The sequence below is a fragment of the Marmota marmota genome, unplaced genomic scaffold, assembly GCF_001458135.2.
Source record: "Marmota marmota marmota unplaced genomic scaffold, marMar, whole genome shotgun sequence".
NCBI lineage: Eukaryota > Metazoa > Chordata > Mammalia > Rodentia > Sciuridae > Marmota > Marmota marmota.
The window spans coordinates 43,499,028-43,523,827 of NW_026000174.1; the positions used below are offsets into that span (position 1 = coordinate 43,499,028).

General features: G+C 35.2%; 1 protein-coding gene and 1 pseudogene across 1 annotated transcript in view; both read right to left on the bottom strand.

Moving 5' to 3' along the window:
* Nucleotides 1-18,446, bottom strand: part of Ccdc73 (coiled-coil domain containing 73) — a 123,519-nt gene extending 105,073 nt beyond the window's left edge. The window contains exon 1 of the mRNA XM_015504950.2: nt 18,309-18,446. Within this exon, the coding sequence (XP_015360436.2) occupies nt 18,309-18,446 (138 nt within the window). The remainder of the gene's footprint in view (nt 1-18,308) is intronic.
* LOC107156544 lies at nt 14,147-15,068 on the bottom strand (annotated as a pseudogene).
* Nucleotides 18,447-24,800: the final 6,354 nt, after the last annotated feature.

Genomic DNA, 24,800 nt, shown 5'->3' on the forward strand with positions numbered 1-24,800 from the left:
TCCGCCTACCTTGCAGGCGCGGGGGGAGGGGGCGGCTCTGCCCCTCAGCAGGCCGCTGGGCCTGTTCTGCTGATGGATTGCAGGTCCGCCTACCTTGCAGGCGCGTGGGGCGGCTCTGCCCCTCCGCGCGTTGCTGGGCCTGATCTGCCGGTGGGTCGCAGGACCGCCTACCTTGCAGGCGTGTGGGGCGGCTCTGCCCCTCCACGGGTTCGACATATCATACTTAACTGTAGTCTAATTTCCCATTCTGTGATTGTACATGTTGTGAAGTTTCATTGGTCATGTGAATACATGATCAATGAAATATGACCATATATGAGCACAGGAAAGTTATGTCTGATTAATTCTACTGTCTTTCCCATTCCCATCCTCTCTCCCTTCCCCCCATTACTCCCTATCCAATCCAGTGAACCTCTATTCCTCACCCTTCCACAGCCTATTGTGAGTCAGCATCTGCATATCAGAGAGAACATTCCACCTTTGGTTTTTTGGTATTGGCTTATTTCACTTAGCATGATAGCCTCCAGTTCCATCCACTTACTGGCAAATGCCATAATTTCATTCTTCTTTATACCTGAGTAATATTCTATTATGTATATGTTCATTTTCTTTACCCATTCATCTACTGAAGGCACCTTAGCTATTGTGAGTTGAGCTGTTATGAACATTGATGCGACCACATCACTATAGTATGCTGATTTTAAGTCTTTTGTGTATATGCCAAGGAGTGGATAACTGGGTCAAATGGTGGTTCCATTCAAATTTGTCTTAGGAATCTCCATACTGCTTTCCAGGGTGGTTTCACCAATTTGCAGTATCACCAGCAATGTATGAGTGTACCTTTTTCCCTACATTCTTGTCAACATTTACTGTAACTTGTATTCTTGATAATTGCCATTATCATTGGAGTAAGATGAAATTTCAGTGTAGTATTAATTGCATTTCTCTAACTGCTAGAGATGTTGAACATTTTTTCATATATTTGTTGGCCATTCATATTTCTTCTTCTGTGAAGTGCCTGTTCATTTCTTTTGCCCATTTATCAACTGTGTTTGATGTTAAGTTTTTTAAGTTCTTTATATATCCTGGAGATTAATGCACTATCTGAGGTACAGGTGGCAAAGATTTTTTCCCATTCTATAGGCTCTCTCTTCATGTTCTTGATTGTTTGTGGAAACATATCTTGATAAGGGTTTGCAATATACAAGTATAGGCAACTGTCAAAATAGCTAAGATCTGTACATTTTGTTGTTTATAATATTTAGTATGAAGAAAAAAGCTGTGAATAATTGGTGAAATGTGCTTAATGATAGGCATTTTGAGGTATTTCGTAGGAAATGTACTGGTGCCTACACTTTACTTTGAAATTATCAAAGAATAAAATTTAAAAAGGATAGTTAGGGGGCTGGGGTTGGGGCTCAGAGGTAGGGTGCTCACCTAGCACGTGTGAGGCACTGGGTTTGATCCTCAGCACAACATAAAAATAAATAAAAAATGAAGGTATTGTGTCCATCTACAACTAAAAAAATTTTTTAAAGGGATAGTTAGGTAATCAAGCACATACAGTAAAAATGTTAACAATATTATAAATATTTAGTGTGAAATTCTTTCAATTTTGCTGTGTGTTTGATAATTTTCATAACAAAATGAGGAAAAATCCAAGAATAATAATAGATTAAATGTGTTTTTAATGAAATATTTTCCTTGTGACTCTCTTATGTGTTCTTTGCTTGCTCCACATATACACACTTGTAAGCACATACTTATGCTGTGTTACTCAAAGACTTTCCTGAAAATTGTCTCATTTAAAATGGTTTCAGAAACAAGTAACAACAAAACCTAATTCACAGGGGCTTATAAGAGTGAAAAGGAAACTGAAGATAGGTTACTTCAATAATTGACTCAATATCATCAAGAGCTATGATCCTATCTTTCTATGATTACATTTTCATCTTTCTATTTTTTTCATTATGAAAGTGATTTTCCTTAGGCTTTCCACCCCTCATTGTTGCAGAATGGCTATCAAAACTGTAGACATTAAGGGAAAAAAAAGGAGAATAATGTGCAGTCAAAAAAGTATATTCTCTCATAATAAAAAGATAATGAAATCTTTCCCCAAAGCTTCCCAACAGACACCCCAATGCACAACCATTCCATAACTGAATTACACGCCAACTCCTAAGTTGGAAAGCAGACTGTCATTGAACCATCATTAAGTAACTAAAACCAGTAAGGGTTTATCTGATTCACACTGGTGAGAGATGAAACCAAAGACACAATTGGGGTTCCTTCAACATAGAAAGAGGAAGCAAATAAATGCACAACTAACTGTGTATGCTACATGATAAATACAGTGAGGAGAGATGAGAATCCCTTGCAGTAATACTTGCAGTAATACTGATTGGACTAGAAATGTGCAAGACACTAATACTGCTTTCATCATGTTGGTCTGATAATACACTTCTTTCTTAGAGTCTATGGGTTTAAGATCTTACCATGATCTAGATATTGCCCTAACCAGTTTTTATGTATTGATTAATCTGGGATATAATTTTATAAGATAGGTATTTTTACCATGTTTATTGGAACATTATATTTAGACATAGTTATATGGATTTCTTTTGACATAATTATACATAGTAGGAATTTGATTTCAATTCCCATTCCCCTCCTCTTTCTTCCACTTCTCCCTCGCCCTTTGCTCTCTCCTCTACTCTACTGATCTTCCTTTCACTCCTTTATTTATTGATTGATTGATTGGTACTTTATACATACACATAAAGGAGATAGTCCCTTTGACACATTTATATACATATATAAGTTAAATTCACTCCATATTTCCTTACCTTTCCCTCTTTATTCCCTCCCATTCCCCTACTTCTAACTTCATGAAATCTGATCCCCGTCCCACACTGCCTTCTTTTACCGCAGTCTGGCTGGGCACAATTCAGGAGCCACTTGTCAAAAGAAACTAACTTTATTTTTAGAACCACACACGCCAAACAAAACAGCTCCTCAGGAAAAACCCTCAGAGCCCAACTGCCACCACCAGCTTCCCACAGGCCTCTCAACCTCCCCCACTCCTCCTGCTCTTGAGGCGGATTGGCTGGGTCGTGTGGGCGGAGCCAAAAAAAGTCCCCCAATGAGCAGCTCCGTAGTCTGAAAGGGCGGGGAAACAGCCCAATGAGCATCACCGCAGAGGAGCCAATCAGCTAGAAGTTGCTGGGGCCGCTGTGAGCCAATCATCAGCTGGCAGTCTGAAAGTTTGCTGGGGCCCCTTCAGCTGTGGCTCTCAACATTCTTTCACTTATTTTGTTTTAGCTTCCACATATGGCAAAAAAATTTCAACCCTTGACTTTCTGTCTTATTTCACTTAGCATGGTTTTCTCCATTTCCATTCGTTTACCAGCAAATGCCATTATTTCATTCTTCCTTATGGCTGAGTAAAACACCATTGTGTATATATACAACATATTCTTGATCCATTCATCTATTGCTGGGTGTCTGGGTTGATAATCTGGCTATTGTGAATTGTGCTACTATAAACACTGTAGTGGTTGTTATTGCTATAATATGCCAATTTTAGTTCTTTTGGTTAAATACTGAGGAGGGGATAACTGGGTCATATGGTGCTTCCATTCCCTAGTTTTTTTGGTTTTTTGTTTTTTTTTTTAGGAAATTCCACACTGCTTTCTTAAGTGGCTGTACTAATTTGCAGTCCCACCATCAATGTAGGAGTGTGCCTTTTCCCCTACATCCTCACCTGAATTTATTATTCATATTCTTGATAATTGTCATTATGATTAGAGTGAGATAAAATCTTAATGTAGTTTTGATTTGCACTTCCCTGATTGCTAGGGATGTTGAACATTTTTTCATATATTTGTTGATAATTTGTGTTTCTTTTTCATAAATTTCTGTTTATTTCTTTTGCTCTTTAATTGATTGGGTTATTTGGGTTTTGAGTTTGTTTGTTTGCATTGAGATTTTATACTTCTTTTTTTCTCACATTTTTATTGGTACATTATAGTTGTACATACTGATGGGATTTGTTGTTACATATTAGTACATGCACACAATTGAGTTCTCTAAACATTCAGAGGATGAGCTGGCAAAAAATTTCTCCCATTCTGTAAATTCTCTCTTCACTCTCTTAATGGTTTCCTTTGCTGTGCAGAAGCTTTTTAATTTTATGACATCCCACTTATTGTTTCTTAGTTTTATTTCTTGAACTTTAAGGGTCTTTTGAGAAAGTCAGTGCCTGCATCTATATAATAGAGCATTGGCCCTATGTTTTCTTCTAGCGTTTTAAGTTTTCTAGTTTAATTCCTAAGTTAGTTTGTTTGTTTGTTTTGGTTGTTGATGGACCTTTGTTTTATTCATTTATTTTTATGTGGTGCTGAGGATAGAATCTAGTGTCTCTCACATGCTAGGCAAGCACTCTACCACTAAGCTACAACCCAAGCCCTAATTCCTAAGTTTTTGATCCATTTTGACTTGACTTTTGTGCAGGGCAAAAGATAGTGATCTAAAGTTCACTTTCTACATATAGATATCCAGTTTTCCCAGCACCACTTGTTTAAAATGCTGTCTTTTCTCCCAACACATGTTTTTGGCACCTTTGTCAAAACAAATGGTTTATAATGGTCAAAATAAATGGTTGTAAGCATGTAGCTTTGTCTCTGTGTCTTCTATTCTATCCCATTGGTCTTCATGTCTACTTAGATGTCAACACTATGCTGCTTTTGTTACTATAGCTCTATAGCTTTGTTACTATAGCTCTATAATTTGTAGGATAACCTTACATCCCTGGGATGCAGCCCACTTTGTCATAGTGTAATATGTTTTTGAATGCAGTTTGCTAATATTTTATTAAAGATTTCTGTATCTATGTTCATTGGGAAGAGAGGTCTGTAGTTTTCTTTCCTAGATATGTCTTTATCTGGTTTTGGTATCACGGTTATACCAGCTTCATAGAATCTATTTTGGAGTGTTCCTTCCCTTTTGCTTTCATGGAATAATTTGATAAAAATTATAATAGTTCTTCTTTAAAGGTGTGGTAGAACTCAGCTGATAATCCATCTGGACCTGGGCTTCTCTTTGTTGGTAGACTTTTAATAGCTTTTTCATTACTTGATATTTGTTTAGGTTTTTATCTTCCTGGCTCAATTTGGGAAGGTGATATGTGTCTAGAAATTTATCCATGTTTTCAGATTTTGTAGTTTATTGTACTATAAAGTTTCAAAATAATTTCCATGATCCTCTGGATTTCAGAAGTATCTGTGATGATTTCTCTCCTTTTTCATCTCTAATTTTGTTGATTTGAGTCCTCTCTCTCTCTTTCTTTTGGTTAGACTGGCTAGAGGTTTATCAATCTTATTTATCTTTTCAAAGAACCAACTCTATGTTGCACTGATCCAGTGTATTGTTTTTTTATTCTCAATTTCATTAATTCTGTCATGATTCTCATGCTTTTCACTTCCTACCAATTTTGAGGTTAGTTCTTTTTTGAGGACTTGTGGTGGAACATGAGCTTATTTATTTGGATATCTACCTTTTTGATGTAGGTATTCAATGCAATAAATTTTTCCTCTTAGTACTGCTTCCATACCGTCTCAGGGATTTTGATAGTTTTATCATTGTTTTCATTTGTTTCTAAGAATTTCTTGATTTCTTCTCTCATTTCATCTTGTATATATTCTTCACTTAAGAGTATTGTTGAATCTTCATGTGTTTATATGGTTTCTATTATTTTTCCTGTTGTTAATTTCTAGTTTCATTCCATTGTGGGCCTATAGGAGGCATGGGATTATATCTTTTTTTGTTGTTGTTATTTGCTAAGACTTTCATTGTCACCTAGAATATGGTCATTTTGGAGAAGGTTCCATGGGCTGCTGACAATAAGGTAATTCAGCTGTTTTATGGTGAAATGTTCTATATGTCTATTTGGTCCATTTGATATATAGTATTATTTAGGTTGAATATATCTTTACTGATTTTATGCTTTGATGATCTGTCTATTGGTGACAGGGGTGTGTTGAAGTCACCCAGTATTATTATATTGGGGTCTATCTGGAATTTAATGTCAAGAAGTATTTTTTAATGTAATTGGCTGCACTGCCATTTGGAGCACATATATTTACTATTGTTATATCTTCTTGGTGGAATGTTTCCTTTATCAGGATATAATCACCTTGTCTCTTTTGGTAAATTTTTGTTTGAAATCAACTCTTTCAAATATGAGAATAGCAACTTCAGCTTGTTTATGGACTCTGCATGAAATATTTTTTCCATTCTTTTACCTTTAGTCTGTGTCTGCCTATGATATGAGTCTCTTACAGACAGCATAAAATTGGATCTTGTTTTTTTTTTTTTTTTTTTGATCCATTCTGCTAATCTATGTCTTTTAATTGGGAGTTGAGACCATTTATATTCAGTATTATTACGGATATGTGTTTGTGGTTTACTTCCATTTTGATTTTTTGTTTTGTTTAATTCTATCTTGATTCTTATTTAGAGATAATCAATCTTCTATTGCTCTTCATCTATTTGGAAGTTTTGAAATTTGTTTTTGGGTTCCTCTGTATGCAGTTTATCTTTTAGTTTATCCTTGTCATGGAAAGTTACTTACCCATCAAATACGAAGGAGAGCTTTTCTGGGTATAACAATCCTGGTTTGCAACTGTTTTCTTTTAGAGCTTGGAATATCTCATTCCAAGCCCTCCTTGCTTTTAGTGTCTGATTTGAGTCAGATATGAATCTTATTGGTTTGCCTCTAAATATGATATGATGTTTCTCTCTTGCAGTTTTCATCTTCTGTATTTGTTCTCTTGATTCATTCCTTCAATCATCTTTTAAATCACTGAACATTTTAATTATCAGTTTTTTATAATCAATTTTTTTATAATTTTTAATATTTTTTCCTTATTTTCTTTGTTAGACATTTTGATTATGATGTGCCTTGGAGAACTTCTCTTCTGATTAGGTCTATACAGGATCCTGTATACCTCATGTGTGTGGATGTCTATCTCTTTCTGATATGGGTAAAGTTTTTTTGTTTTTTTTTTACTGGGGACTGAACCCAGAAGCACTTGATAACTGAGCCACATCTCCAGCCCTATTGTGTACTTTATTTAGAGACAAGGTCTCACTGAGTTGCTTAGCACCCTACTTTTGCTGAGGCTAGGTTTGAACTCTCCATCCTCTTACCTCAGCCTCCGGAGCCACTGGGATTACAGGCATGAGCCACCATGCCTGACTGGGCAAAGCTTTTTTGTGACTATCTCATTGAAAATGTTCTTAATGCCTTTGCTTGTATCTCCATGTTCTCTTCTATCCCATTGATTCTCAGGTTCGGTCTCTAGGTGTTGTCCCAGAGTTCCTGTACATTCTGATGGTATTCTGTTTTGTTTTTCTTTACTGTATTCTATGCACTAAAATTCAGACTGAGGTCCTGTTTTTGTATGCTAAAGTTCTATTTTCTACAAAATCTGATGGAGATGCTGTCAAGTAAATTTTAAATTTGATTCAGTGTGTCTTTCATTTCCAGGAGTCCTGATTGGTTTATATTCTACTTCTTTATTGAAACAAGCTTTCATCTTCTGTATTTGTTGTCTTGATTCATTCCTTCAATCATCTTTTAAATCACTGAACATTTTAATTATCAGTTTTTTTATAATCAGTTTTTTTATAATTTTTCTCTGCAATTTCATCCTCTTTCATATCTGTGGGATCCTTTATATGGGAATTGTGAATTTTGGGGGGAGATCTGTTTGCCTGTTTCCTCATGTTTTCAGAGGTCCTGGACTTACATATCAATTAAGATGGATTTCCCCTCCTCTTGTATATGTGTCCTTACACGTGTAGTTCTTTTTTTTATTCTAGGATTTCTGTTTTTGGTAAGAGTAAATATTGAGGGGTAGAACCTGAAGTTCCCCCTCTAGCTGTTCCACCTTGGGGCCTAGGTTTTGGCTTGTGGTTTTTGTCTCCCCAGTCTACAAACTAAAGTAATATTTAAGCTCACATAGGGCTAGATATGTGAGGGGTGAGATTCACTGTTGCTTAGCTGAGTTGTGCTTCTCAGCAGCAGGATCTCTACTCTGTGATCTTGAAGTGTCCCAATCACTTGAAGACCCTCTTAGATTGGGGACAGGGAGCCAGGAGTAGCACTAATGTCAGTCCTGTACAGATATATAGTTTTGAGATAAATGTCCAGTGCCTACTTTGTCATCTATTATACTGTCACCTCACTGAGAAGACATTTTCCTGCTTTTAAGTCCAGTGTTGAGGAACTGTTGGAATGTCCATCCATCCTCTAGTCTTCCATCTTCCCCCTCCTTACTGTGTTTATTTTATAGATGAGAAAACTGAGGTAGCAAAAGGATAAATAATTTGCCTAAAATCACACAGCAGGTAAACAGTTGAATCAGTTTTGAACCCATATTATCTGTCTCCAGAGTCTCTTAAACACCGAAATATATTATCTTTAAGAAATTATAAATTCTGTAGAGCAGTATGATTTGTTATGATACACTCCATTCCTATAAAAACTTCAGAATTCAATTTTCACATCCCAAAAAAGAAAATTATTCAAAAATTTACCTATGTTAAATATGTGAGTATATTCTCGTTTTTTATAAAACTTTTCAAGTTTAAAAACTAGAAATCTTTATTGCATGAACAAAATAATTTAAGAATCACTGAATATTTTATACTAATAATTTTCCATATCAAAAATCTTCATAATTGATTAAGTTCACTAATGTAAAACAGTAATTTAAATACTATTGGGAAAGGGATTTTTTAATTAAATTTAAAATTATTTCATGAATATTAGAGATATTTTTCTTTAATACTTTAAGCTAATAACACCAAGAAACTATCTGAAGGAGTTCTTAGTATTTTGTTAGACAACATAAGAAACAGAATTGAGCAATTTTGTAGGAGGTGGATTATGAGTTTGAAAAGAAGAGTAAAAGTACCCTGTTACACTTTGGGCTGCTTGGGCATGTGCCTGCTATACATACTGTGTTCCTAAATCTGTTCAGGGTCAAGAATTGAAAAGGTCTGACCAATACACAGCCCATCTTGTAAAACTACAGCCTGAAGCAAGCACTTTAAAAAAGCATGACACTTACTAAAGGTTATAAAGAGTAAATAAACCATCAAATGACTCCTCTTTTATTGTTTTTGTAAAAAACACTTAAATCCTTGTAGTCCTAAGGCATCCAATAAAAAATAAACACTTTTAGGATTCTATATTCTGGGATACTTTATTGAAGTTCAAGATTGGATTTTCTTACTAAATTTAATACATTTTTTCTCACTGACAATTTCATAGGAGTGTTTGTTTAAAACTTTAATAAAACTGCTTGAAGACTGAAGAGAAAGGAAAGTTCCAAATAAAAAGATAAATAATTTTTAATAAAAGCATGAAATTAAATTAAAATCCTATAATAGAAGAAGCATATAATGATACTACTTTGGGGAATGTAGCTAATACCCATTTTATAAGTTTTCCAAGTAGGCTAAAGATACATGTTCTACAAATCATAATGATCAGAAAAAGGTATGATTCTACTCACAGCTTAAGTAATTTTATGGGGCACTGAAATCCATTTAATGTTATTTACCACATACTATACCATTAATTGTTCAGTTTTCTCTCACAATAACTTTAGCAAATCATTGCTACTTTAGACTACCCAAAAGCCCATTGAATTATTTATTTATTTATATTTTCTATTTGGTTTTCAGTTATATGAAGTATCTAGGTGTGGTTTTCTCTGTAAGTATCCCATATGGATTTTGCAGAGCTTCTCGAATCTGCATAAGGTATTTCATCTATGTTGAATATTCTCTCCTGTAATCTGGTTCTATAATATTTTTTTTGCACTGATGCTGAGGATCAAACCTAGGGTCTCATGTGCTAGGCAAGCACTGTACCACTGAGATACACCCTCAGCCCTCTAATCCTGTGTTCTACTTATCTAATGAGCCATTAAATCTATTGAGTTAGAATGTGGAATACTATATTTTTCATTTCCAGAATTTCTATTTGATTTTCTTATTTATATATTTCTATTCTTCAGTGAAATGCTTCAGATACTCCTCTGTTTTTCTCAATTTCTAATTTCTTCAATGTATTATAATAAAATTTTTCTTCCTACTTAAATGCCCTTTTCTGTTTGACCTCCAATGCAAATCACAAACAGTTTTATTTTTATTGTCTGATTTTTCTATTGGTTTGGATCATATAATATCTCTTGGCATGCCTAATACTTTATTACTTTCAGTATCTAATTGTAAAGGAATTTCAAATTTCAGGAAATGTGAAAAAAACACTACAAAAAACTTTCCTGATTCAAGAATAATTTTCCAAAATGATGCCTTATTACCCTCTAAAACTCTCCTATTAAACAAACACACTCTTCACAAGACAAAAATACATCAAATCTTAAACTAACACATATTACTAACATAATTCTTAGACCTGACTGAAATGTTACTACCTGTCTCAATAATGTTAACTAATAATGTTTTTCTTGGTCTTAAAAAAATATAGTTTTTTTCATTAGTACCTTGTGGATATACATGATAGTGAGATTCACTGTGGTCTATTCATATATGTACATATATGTATGTCAAACTCATTCCACTATCTTTCCCTGTCCCATCTCCCTTTCCTTCCCTTCATTCTCTTATTCCCCTTCATCTGCTCCACTGATCTTTCTTCTATTTTTTTTAATCCCCCACCCCCAATTTGGACTAGCTTCCACATATCAAAGAATACATTCAACTTTGAATTTGGGGGACTTGCTTATTTCACTTACCATGATAGTCTCTAGTTCCATCCATTTATTGACAAATGCCATCATATATAGCCACAAGACACTAATTTAAAACGTATGTGTATATATATGTGTGTATATAATATATATACACACATATATATGTATATAAAATCACATTTGTAGTGCAGAAAAAAGGTAACGGGGGAAAGAGGAGTGGAAGGAAGGCAGAAGTACTGAGAATTGAATTAGAATAAATTATATCCCATATTTTTATAAATATGTCAAATGAATAACTTAAAAGAACCAATAAAAAATGAAAAAGAAATATACATAAATTATTTTTACATATTCCAGCAGAACTTTAATAAAGTGCAAATTTTTGAGTGTGTATTTAATAAAATACAACCGAAACAGAAAATTTAATCTCTATTGTATCAAAAATCTAACACTGTACCTAACTTGTCTTTCACTATACTTGACCAAACAGTGACAGAAGACTTATGACTCTGTATATAAAATCAAAAGTTCCCTTCAAAAGTACAGCACACATACATAGGATATGTCAATCTCTTCCCTCTTCTGAGGTAACCATGGTCAGTGGTTTAACACATATCCTTCAAGAATTTTTTTCTATAGCAATATAAACATTTTAAAAATTTTTGTCTTTTACAACTTGTACTTTTCATTGACTAATATGCAGATGATTCATATTTATATATGTAAATTTTAGTTTATGGCTTAATTAAGGACATTAATCCCCCAACAACATGGTTCAAATTTCATTTACCATGGCACATAATTACACAAATGTTACTGCTAGCTCTTCAATCCATAAATCACTAAAGAACATACATGCACATGATCAATGATCAATCATATCACTTCTATTACACTCTGTCAGTGACTGGACACTGTTTTTCTATTATTCAATCTACATTTACAATAAAAATTCAAGTATTCATATACATATATATATCTTTATAGTGTCCCAATTTTAACTCCACGTGAAATTTTAGAAAAAATGGGTAATCAATAAGAAGGCCACTGAAAGTGTGGCAAAAAAAAAAAGGAGGAGCAGGGATGGAGGGGAAGAAGGAGGAGAGAAAAGGGGAAAGAAATAGGGAGAGAGAACAAAATGGAGACAGAAAGAAAAAATAACACAAGGAGTAAAATTCAAATCAAATAAGAGTGTTATAGAAGAAATAGCTGACCATTCTAGAAAATGTAGATACGCAGGCAGAGGAACACAGAGAAGGGGAATTTGTCAACATAAATAAGGAAAGTGACTATGGTGAAAAGATTAAAGATGTCCTAGAGAAATAGTGACTTGCAAAGACATCATATTAAAGAAACTCAAAGATATTTCACAATATTGAAACTATAGGGATAAAATGTAGGAAGCTAATCCAATCTTGGACAGGAGTATTATGCAAAGGTAGAAAAATGATGCTTACTTCATATCCTAAGTTATACAACAAGAATAAGGTAATAGGCTGGGCACGGTGGTGCACACCTGTAATCCTAGCTGCTCAGGAGGCTGAGACAGAGCCTCGTGAGTTCAAAGTCAGCCTCAGCAAGGGCAAGGTGCTAAGTAACTTAGTGAGACCCTGTCTCTAAATAAAATACAAAATAGGGCTGGGAATGTTGCTCAGTGGTTGAGTGCCCCTGAGTTCAATCCACAGTACCAAAAAATAAAAATGAATAAGGCAATATACAATTAATCGCTGTCAACCATAGTCACTCTACTATGTTACAGAATGTTGGAAACTATTTCTCCTGTCCACCTGAACTTCTGCATCTGTTAACCATCTTGTCTCCATCTCTCCAACTCTGAGATTTTGGTAACCACCATTCTACTCTCTATTTCTCACAAGATCAAGTTTTTAAGCTTCCATATACATTAGTGAAAAACATGTATTTTTCTTTCTGTGACTGATATTTCATTTGACACAGTGTCCTCCAGTGCCATCCATATTGCTGCCAAGTGGAGAGGATTCTGAATGTTCCCAACACAAAGAAATGATAAATGTTTAAAGTGATGGATATGTCCATTACTCTGAACTAATTATCACACATTCTATGCATGTACTAAAATATGACACTTATTCCATAAATATGTACATTATGTATTGATATTTAAAATTAAATGTATTTTTAAAAGAAAAAATAAGATAAACACAATTTAAACTATCTTGATAAGTTTTTAATCAAAAAACCTTTATCTTTCAATGTTTCTGTTTTAAATTGCATTTATTATTTATTTGTGTACTAAATATTTTCATTGGTTATTTACTTCCTTTTATATTTATGACTAAAGACATTATGTTTTCACAAATGTTTTTAATAAATACAAAATAATCACACTTTCATCACCATTTTGTTTTTTTCATATTTTATTCATGCATTGTAGCTGTACATAGAAGCTCATAATACTTGCTACATATGTGTACATGAACACAATATAACAATATTATTTGGCCAATATCATTCCCCAGAATCTCCTCTTTCCCTCCCTTACCATTTATTTTTAAAATCACTTCACATGGTTTCAGCTTTCAGAGGCATTTTTATGGTCCCACACTACCATATAAAGGAAAGATTTTCTGTATTACACACATCTTCCATGTTGGTCTGTATGTACCTAACTCATTAATTTTCATAATTATAGAATAGTCCACATATCTGATTTGGTCATCTAACTATGCATATCAAACTACATCAAAATTTAGCAGTTTAAAATAACAAAAAATTTATTAAATCTCACAATTTTGTACATTGACTGAGCTCACCTGGGAAGTTCTGTTTCACAGGGCATGGATAAGGTCACTTATGCACATGCATTCATACTGTAGTTTGGCTGGGATTAGAATGATCACGATGTTCTCTCACTCTCTAATGTCTCCTCCTATATAACTTCTCATCATTCAATAATCTATTCTGAGCTTTATGACATAGCAGATGGCTTCCAAGATGATAAGCCCCAAGGTTCAAGTATGTGTCAAGTCTATAATGCTTCATGTTAACTAATATCCTATTAGCCTAAGAAAATCATGTGACCAGATCTAAGTTAATATGAGAGTGATCTATTCTAGGGCATGAAGGATGGTTCATCAGAAGTCACAAATGTAATAATATCATTTGTGTACCCTGCTGACCGATATTTTGATTATAATTTTTTCCCATTTCAATGATATAATAAATATTATTAAAGAAAAATCTTGGCCCAAGTTAGCCCAAACAAGGAATTATCCTAGAAAAAAATATAAACTGTTCATTAATTAAGATCATAAAATTTTAAATTCTGATTTAGACAGATAAACTGAATTTTCATTCATGGTCTGTATTAATTTACATCAATAAATAAAAGATAAGAAGTACTCATTCCTGAAAACTTGCCAACACTGGAATTTATTAATCTTTTTGTTTTTCCAATCCAGATTTTCAATGAAAATGGCAGGGCCCCTTGGCAGCTGTCCCCTTGACAGCTTGCTATGTCGGCTTGGCTGGGTGGTCAGGGGGAATGTCCAGATGGGACCCTGCTCCCGGTCCTCAGCCTCACTATCAATGTTGGACTCCTTGCCATGCCCCTCAGACTTTCCAAGCTTGTAACAGTCTATGAGTTCGGTGAGAAAGGAGGTCTTCTTGGTGCAGCATTTGATTTATGCTTTAGCAACTCCTTTGCAGTGGGTCAGAATCAGGGGGTTCTTGTTGAAGAAGGCCTCCACAAACTCCATGAAGGGCTTTCTATGGTGGCCCTCCAGTGAGGGTGGCCTGGTCTTAGGAATCAGAATCAGAACATATATGGGATAGAGGCTGGAATTGGGTAGCTCCCCCTTTGCAAGTTCTATGGCCATGATGCCCAGGGACCAAATGTCAGCCTTAGGCCAACCTGATAACCTCGAGTGCCTTCCAAAAAGGGATGCTTGCAAACATGTTTCTCCTAATCTGCATGTGCTGTGAATTGCCCTGCCACCCTGAAACCTGCTAGCTTCACGTTGCCTTGCTCTGACAGCAGGACACCAGCAACTTTGCTGTCTCAGTGAATCTTGCACTCCGTGCCGATAATCCCAGCCCTTCAGAATCTCCCGCAGGATAATGGCAATGTAAGTCTCCTCCACTGGAACCGATTTCAGCAAGTCCAGTGCCAAGCGCCCACCCAGGTACATGATGATCCACAGCTTGGTGCTCTTCAGGTAGAAGTCAAAGAAGCCCATCAAGAGGGACTGTCACACTGGCTGTGCATGGTGATCTCCTGCTAGATATCCTTGTTCTCATCTCTCGCCTCCTCTAGTTCAATGACCTTGATGGCCACTAACTACTTGGTGTGGTTGTTGATGCTCTTGTACACCTCCCCAAATGAGTCCTTGCCAATGTGGTCAAGCTTGGTAAAGAGCTTCTCAGGTTCACCCAACAGTGTGGGTACAGAGGTGAGCCAGGCCTGCACCACCTAGGCACCAGCCCTTGGTCCACTGCCTAGAGGCCTACTCACTTAAGCAGCTCAGGGAGCTCCATCCTGGAATCCTGGCCTGCTCTGCATAGAAAACATGGGTGCCTACCACAGCCTTACTTGCCTAGAAAGCCCAGGCCTCCCAGCTCATGAGAAGGCAGCAGTGAGGGCCAAAAATGTATAAATCTTTTTAATAATTTTCCAAATTGGGAAGCAAAAATATCTCATTTTTGTTTTAATTTGTACTTATTTTAACATTAATAAAGTAAGGCTACTTTTGTATTTTGAGTATTCTTTATTCTTTGTTCTATCCATTTTTCTATTGAGTTGTCTTGATCCATAGGAATATATTGTAAATAAGTATTGATCTCTTTTCCCATTTCACATGCTGCAGATATTTTCTCAGCCACTTTTTTTTAAAAAACTTCATTTATGGTGGCTTTAATTCCAAAGAGGCTAATCATTTTTGTATCCGTCATCTTTTCCTTTACCAAGGATAATCTATTCCCAAGACCATAAAAATTATTTCTTCCTGGGTAAAGTAATGCACACCAGTTAATCCCAGCTACTTGGGAGGCTGAGGCAGAGTGATCACAGGTTCCAGGCCAGCCTGAGCAACTTAGGGAGACACTGTCTCAAAAGAAAACAAAAAGGATGAGTGCTGGAAGCCATCCATGACCCATGCATGGACTGTGCAATATTCCAGCCATTAAGTAGGGAAGCCTGGTATCAGAAACTCCCAGGAGGAACCAATCCACTGGTTCAAGAACACCTGATTCACATGGTGCCCTGTCTAGCTCACCACTCAAGTTCTAGCTCAGCTCTGGAGATGGGAGCCAGACAGCCTCTCGAAGATGGGTGTAGCTTCTCAAACGCCAAAAAACCTGTTTACTCTAAGACCCCTGCCACAACAGAGAAGCAAGCACCAAAACAAGACTCCTCCCATTGAAACCTTATGCCTGCCTTTGATGTAATCCCTCTTAAATAAAGAATCGGGGCCTTTTAGTCAGTTGTTCAGTTCCAGTTCCCATTAGGACTGGAAGACCCATCAGACATTCCACTTTATATATCTAATTTCTGGATTTGTCTTTATTTCTTACTGATTGCTGACTTTTTATTTTCCAGGCCAGCTCACACCTCCTGGGCAGGAACCTACTCTGTCAGGGTGCTAGCCACCCTGTTATAGATAGGGATGTAGCTCAGTGGTAGAGTCCCCTGGGTTCGATCAAACAACAAAATTAAATGTTCATCTATTATTTGTATCTTTTTTTTCCTTGCATTTGTATTTTTTTTCCTAGTTTTTCTTTGTCCTGAGCTTAATTTTTGTGTCTGAGGCATGTATAAATGGTCCAAATACCATTTATTGACTGTTCTTTGCCCCCACTAGATTGATTTATTCTTTCACTTATCAATTTTTCTATTTCTTCAGTAGTCACACTTTTGTTACTGCATTAGAACCTATCTTAATATATTTGATAGAGCAAGTAACAATTCACTGTTTTGAAATTTTTCTTGGCTATCCTCATGCCTTTTTTTTTAAAGACATGGTCTTGCTACGCTGCTTAGATTAGCCTTGAACTCCCTGTGCTCAAGCAACTCTCTTATCTTAGCCTATGGAGTAGCTGGGACATAAACCACTGTGCTGACCTCTCATGCATTTTTTTTACAGATATAACTTTAGAATCATCCTGCCAAGTTCCAAAAACCATTGCATTCAATTCTGGCTGGCACTGTATTAATTTTTTTCAATTTTCAAAGGAATATCTAGAAATGAAAAATATAATCACTGAAACTTAAAAACTCTAGGTAAAGATTAGATAGCAAGTAAAAAACATCTGAATAGACTTGAAAAACAGGTTGGAAATACAAACAGACCACAATAAAATGTTTAAAACATAAAAAAAAATATTAAATTTTAAATAGTGGCCTAAAGTTGTTTCATTTAGAAAAAGTAACATTTTAAATTAATGTTGCAAAAATATTTCTTTATAACACTTAATCAAAGATACCATTTTTCAGAAAAATTTCTCCTTTAACAGATTCTTGTTACACCAATAAGTAGCTTTATATAGGATGAGCACTGTAATATTTAAATTTTCTTATTATAACAATAAATTTCACCAATTTTAAATCCCAGAACAAGGTTCATATAATATGTTATTTCAGATCTTTGTTTCCTCTCACTTGTAGTTTATTTTCAGGAAGTTACTTTATCTATCAATTCTTCTGCCTCTTTTGTTCTATCTTCATAGACATGTATAAGTCCTAGTAAATATACTACTGGATCACTACTGAAATAATTTTATAGTTTATTTTCTTCTCTTCAAAACCCTTTGAACACCAATCATCCTACAGAGTTAAAATGTATTTTTCAAATTTAGATCCACAGAGGGCTAGGATCAGTTGTGGGGCACTTGCCTAGCAGGTGCAATCCCCAGAAGTTCAAGAAAAAAACAGTTCCACACAATCTCAGAAATTAAATGCTTTTTAACGAGGTTTACACAATATAGATTTCCTGTTGAAACCAAGATATTTTACAGGTAATATATTAGGTATCTCCTTTTTAAAATTTCAGCTATTACTTTAAAAACTAAGGGTATTTGATTCTTTGAACTCAGAATACTTACTACATACATTTATTTTGTCACTTAATCATATATTGCTTTGTTTCACTATTTAATCATTTTTACAGGAACCTACCATACTATCTTAAAAAAATGTAACCTCACCAAGAGCAGTTTATTTCAATTTGCAGAGCATCTAACCACAGTGCTATCTATGTATCCCTAGTGGCCCCATCAATAGTACCTGACTTATTAATTATATAGCAATCTGAAAATCCCTATCCTGTTTGTTTTAGTTTCTAGATCTTTCTTAGTTCCTGTTCCCTGGTCATTGTCTTAATTGCTGTGTTTTTATGTCATTATTTGGACTGCATATTTTCTTTCTAAACAAGAGGTTATTTTCTTGGGTTCTTATTTTCCCCCTTGAGAAGCAATAACCAAAAAAAAAAAAAAAAAGGATAAAAGCAAGTTCTCTTATTTAAAAAATTCAAAAAAGGAACTTACCCTTCTTATACGTAATTCTTCTACTGCTTCCAGTAAACTTGTTTTGAAATCTAATAACTGAATGGAAAACATTGTCTCTGAAGAATGTTGAAGAGTAAAGGCAGATGATGATGACTCAGTGTTGAAATCGTTCTCCATAGTAACATTTATTTCCTGTAATATAAAAAGATTTCAAATAAAAAATCTGTTTTCCAAGTAAAAATATAGTTACCACAAAAATGTAACAATCTGTATCCCATAATCTTCCAGGTTTGATAGTACATACAGTTTTTTATCATTCCTACTCCATCTTTCATACAAAAACTAAACTTAACAGCAATATTCTATTCAATTTCTCCATAGCTAAGGATTTTTCTGGTACCCAGGTTTCCTCAGAGAAGTTTTCTGCCCTTAAACACCAGTCTCTTAGAAGTTGTGTTCCTCATATTGCAGGCAAGGTTTGACCCTTCATAGCTCCTGCATGCCAAGATAAATGCAAATTCTTTTCCTAAACTTTGCCTTGACATAAAGCTATTATGCAAGGGATTGTGTGAACACTAATTAATAGTAACATGACCTTTAAAAACTCAACAAAATTGCAAGAGGAGGCTGTGGTAACTGCTTTTTATTTAAAACCAAGGTACCTAACATATTCTCAATCCAGAAAAATGTATGAGTCAGGTTTCAAGAAACTTTCCTTTTCAAATTTTCATCGTCAAATAATTATTGGAAGTAGTTGCAAAGCAATGTACAGGACCATTCAAGCAACCTCCTCCAATGTTAACATCTTGTAGTATAACAAGAGGACAATAAAATATTGTGTATGACACTGATGCAATCCCCAGAATTTAGGATGTTACCAATTAGATGTGCATTCATTTGTATGTGCATACAAACGTGTATATTTACTTTTATGAAAGTTTATCACAGGCATAACTTCATGACTATGACCACAATCAAGAAACAGAATTCTAACACCAACACAGGCTCCCTTCAAGCTCCTTCAAGCTCCCTTTGTTGCCATACCCACTCCTTTCCCCCCATCTTTAACCCCTAGAAAACATTAACCTTAATTTTAATTTCATATGAATTTGTCATGAAATTTTGTATTATAAAAGGTGGTGAGAGAAACCTTGACCTATTTATATAATCTAAAATACTTTCACCTTGGTAATGTCTGAAAAAAAAACTTGCAGATGCAAGTAAAAATTCCTTCTACAGAAATGTAACTTTATGCAAAGGATTCAAAGAATCTTCACAAATAATTTTTCAAGGACAATCAGCAGCACACAAAGATAATCAAGTACCGATTTTCTATTTCTTATTTGGCTCTATACCTATTGTCTATTTTTTCCAAATACTCTCCAAAAAAATGTGTCACATAGCAAAAATTTTCCATGTTTTTTTAACACATTAGATGATTTTTATCATATAATGTGCTTGAGTACATTATTGATACTTTGTGATGAAACTACTATTTCCTGGTTCATATGTCTTCATTTTTGCTTTTTTCTCATTTTGACAAAGAGTAACCTCTAATTATTTTCTATGAAACTGAAGCTAAGCTTTTAGATATATAACAATTTGTACAAGAGTACTTTATTCTAACCCCAAGCTTAATTGATAATTGGGCCTCAGCTGTGGGAAAGTTTTCCTAGATATTTCTTTTAATAATATCCTCCCATTTTCTGGAACTCCCTTTAGTTAGACATTGTATTACCTTTCTGGACTTCCTAATTTTCTTATCTTTTCCCTCCTATTTTCTATCTCATCATATTTTTGTTCTGCTATTTGAGAGATCCCCTCCACTTTATCTTCTAATCTTTCTGTTGAAATCCTTTATGTTTTTGTACCCAAGAGCTCTTTTATGTTACATTAGAGTAGGTTTTTCCCTCATAGCATCCTGTTTTTGGTTCAAAAATACAAGCACCTCTTTTATCTAGTGATTAGTCATATAGTTTATATACTGTTTTTTAAATTTTTATTTATTTTTTTAGTCATACATGACAGTAGAATGCATTTTGATATATAATACATACATGGAATGTACATACATCAATCATATTGTCTATTCTATTCTGCTGCCCTTCCTATCCTCCCTACTCCTCCCCTCCTCTCTCATCCTCTCTCTATCCAATCTAATGTGACACACTTTTTTTTCTTTTTCTCATTACAACATCATAAATGTATTCTGTATAACCATGAGGATCTCCTCCCATCTTCTGTGCAACTCCCCTTCTCCCTCTTTTTCCCTCCTACCTCTCTTCCCTATTTAGTGGTAATCTTCTTCTCATGTTCTTCCTCCCTATCCCATTTTGAGTCACCCCCCTTATATCAGAGAAGACATTTGGCATTTGTTTTTTAGGGATTGGCTAACTTCACTTAGCATAATCTGCTCTAATGCCATCCATTTGCCTGCAAATTCCATGATTTTATTATTTTTTAGTGCTGAGTAATATTCCATTGTGTATAAATGCCACATTTTTTAATCCATTCATCTATTGAAGGGCATCTAAGTTGGTTCCACATTCTAGCTATTGTGAATTGTGCTGCTATAAACATTGATGTGGCTGTAAGACCTAAGAAGAGCATACTACAGGGACACAGCCACATCAATGTTTATAGCAGCACAAATCACAATAGCTATATACTGTTTAATGGGCAAAAAATCCTACCATTTCATACGTATATCACTTTAAAATGTGATTTTGTTGTTCCGCCCATCCAGACATAGACACTTTTCTTAACCCTCTTGAATCTAGGTGAGCTTTATGACTTATTTTCATTAATAGAATATGTCAGAATTGATAACGTATAAATTACGGAAAGTAGTATGAAAGTAGGCCTCAACAGGTCTTGCAGTTTCTACCTTTGAACTCTTAGAATGCTCCCCAGAGATCACCATCCTGTGACATAGTCTGAGATGACATACCATGTGAAGAACAAGACCCAGAAGTTTCCCCTTTTCCACCTGAGCTCAGCCCTAAGAAAATCCATAATTCAATAAACCTGTATGAAAAAACATACATAAAACCAGCAGACAAATATTCCAATCCACAAAATATGAAATAAAAAATTATTGTTTTAAGCTACTAAATTTGGGTGGTTTATTACACAGCAATAGGTAACCAATACAGAAATAAGTATTGGAAATAGAAGGCTGCAGTAACAAAAATCTACAATAGGTGGCACTGGCTTTAGGTCTGCATGGTAAGCAAAGACCGGAAGGGTAACAGAAAGACTTCTTATGGAAACCGGAAGGAAATGAAGAAACTATAACTAGAGTCTTGAAAGATTTCATGAAATAACTTCAGATATAAAATACACTCCATTAAATTCTGGATCTGATCATGAAGATTTCCAGATTTTATTTTTTTTTAATATTTTTTAGTTGTAGATGGACACAATACCTTTATTTATCATTATGTGGTACTGAGGATCGAACCCAGGGCCTCTCACATGCTAGGTGAGCACTTTACCACTGAGCCACAACCTCAGCCCCCAGGTTTAAAAAAAAAAGAAGTATAAATTGGCTTTTTTAAAAATCTGAATACTGAAGCTATAAGAAGGGAGATGAATTAAAGAAGAAATAGTTCAGGTTTGTAAGTCAAATTTGGAGAAAATACAAAAGATCCAAGATAACTAAGATGGAAAATAAAACCCATGCCACGTTTCTAGACTCTCCAATCAGCAAAAATTTTTCCACTAAGAAATAACTCAAAATAAATATCAAACCAAGGGTAAGGGTAATTAGGCCTTTTAAGACCACAGAAAATTCAAGGCGCCCTTACTACATAAGACTCTCAAAGTCATTCGCTCAGAGCAGCCTGACATGCCTAAGGTAGAAAATAATCTACCTTAAAAAGAATTATGGATATGGCTTTAGAGAAAATTTTCACAAGAAACCCAGACAGTTTTGTGTTTGTTTGGGATATGGGTTATTTTCAATTGTACTGGCAGGATGACTGCCAGCATGAACAAAAAAGGACTTAGCACAGCATTTTTTTTAAAGGCCTTTACCAAAGGAAACAAGGCAAACTACTTACTTGTGAACTGTGAACTGTCTTTTTTTTTTTTTTTTTTTTTTGCATTACTGGATGTTAAATCAGGGCCTTGCACATAATGGAGCAAGCATTGTACCACTGAGTTATAATGCCCCCTTCGAGGCCATTTCTTTCTCTCTTTCTTTCTTTTCCATTTTTCATTGTAATTATTAGCCATTTTTTTCTTTTTTGCTGCACTGGGAATTGAACTCAGGTATATTCTACCACTGACCTGCGACCCCAGCCCCACTTTTTTTTTTTTAAACAATCTCACAAAATTGCCCAGGCTGGCCTCAAACTTGCAATCCTCCTGCCTTAGCCTCTCAAACAGCCAGAATTACATGTGTATACCACCATACCCAACTAGTGCATATTAATTGTACAAAATGATGAATATCTTTGTAACATTTTTATACAGGCATATAATGAACTTTGATGATATCCATCCTATTTGATGGTATCCATCCTCCCTATTGCCCTTTCTAATCCTATCCCCATAATCTCCTTCTCATTCCAGAAGCCATTTTTCATGGAAAAGGAAGAGCCTTTCTAAGAGCTGAGCCAAAAATCCAGAGGCAGTGGAATGTGATGGACATCATTATCCAAAGTACATTTATGAAAACACAAACTGGTGTGAATATACTTTGTATATAACCAGAGATGTGAAAAATTTGTGCTCTATATATGTAATATGAATAGTAATGCATTCCACTGTCATATGTAAATTTTAAAAATTAGTTTAAAAAATTCCAGAGGTTAAGGCCAAGATAAAAACAAAGGACTAGGGGGCTACAATTGTGGCTCAGTGATAGAGCACTCGCGTAGCATGGGTGAGGCACCAGGTTCAATCCTTAGCACCACATAAAGATAAATAAATAAAGGTATTGTGTCCAACCACAACTAAAAAATATTTTTAAAAAAAGAACTAGGGAGGCTGAGCACAGTGGCGCATGCCTGTAATCCCAGTGGCTCAGGAGGTTGAGGCAGGAGGATCGTGAGTTCAAAGCCACAGCAAAGCACTAAGCAACTCAGTGAGACCCTGTCTCTAAATAAAATACAAAATAGAGCTGGGGATGTGGCTCAGTGGGCGAGTGCCCCTGAGTTCAATCTCCAGTACCCTCCCCCCAAAAAGGACTAGGGAACATTATTTTATGCCCCTAATAACATAAGCCCACCTGTATTTCAGGCATGCTATGACCTAATGTCCTCCCTTTCTCTCCTTTTTGAATGGAAGTGTCTATTTTGGTTATCCTGCCTCTCTCACACCACTGTGTATGGGATGTGGAGGAAGCAGATAATCTGTTTTTTAGTTCACAGGTGTCTGGATCAAGAAGAGCTTTACCTGAGAAGCTACAGTCAAGGAGCCTCAACCACATTCAAAACTAATACAGATTAAGTGACCTCAGCTCTTTTATTCCCCTGCAGTGCCTTCAGCCCTCTGGCCCTTATGTCCCAGTTCCTTTATTCCTGTTTACTTTTCATCTCTTTAATGTTTTTCTCAAATAGATGGTGATCCCTACCTGTCTATTTATATTTAAGTGTAATATGTTAGTTAATATCATTTAAAATGCAGGGGGACTATTCTAAATTAAAGGACAACAGACAGATATGACTATTAAGGCAATATATGAACATTAATTGGATTCTAGATTGAAAAAGAAATAGCTACTAAGGACATTTGGAGGATAAATGGGTAATATGAATGATGAGTATAGATGATATTCCCAAATCTGTATCTTCCCAAAGCTATGAAGGAGAAAATCCTTGTCCTTGTTATTAGGAGATACATGCTTACAGTAATTCAGAGTAAAGTATTGTAATACTTACAAATTACATTCAATGAGATAAAGAAAATGTAACAAATATTTAATAATTGGTGAATCTGGGTAAAGGGTATAAAGGTGTTGGTTGTTCTATTATTTGAACTCATAAGTTTTGATATTTTTAAGACAAAACACTGGGAAAATGAAACGACATACTATGATCAAAAAGACACATAATATTAAGTGTTGGTAAGGATGTAAGAAACTAGAAACTTCATAAACTATTAATGGAAGTATAAAAGGGTACAATCAAGCTTTGGGACAGTTCTTGCCTAGCATGAACAAGATGCTAGGTTCAATCCTCGCGATATGTATCTGTGATATCTCCCCACCACCCCCCCACACACACACTCTCTCATACACACAGTATATGCACTTTAGAAAACAGTCTGAAACATGATCAATGCACTATATACCCATTTGTGCAATTAATATATGCTAATAAAAAGAATAGTCTGGCAGTTCCTCAAAAGGTAAAGAATAACTGAGTATGGTGACACACACAGAGTCCCAGCTACTCAGGAGACTGAGATGGGACAATCTCTTGAGCCCATGATTTCAAGTCTAGCCTGGGCAACATAGCAAGACCCCACCTCAAAAAACAAACAAAAAAAAAGTGTGAGTTCCAACATGACCTAGCAATTCCT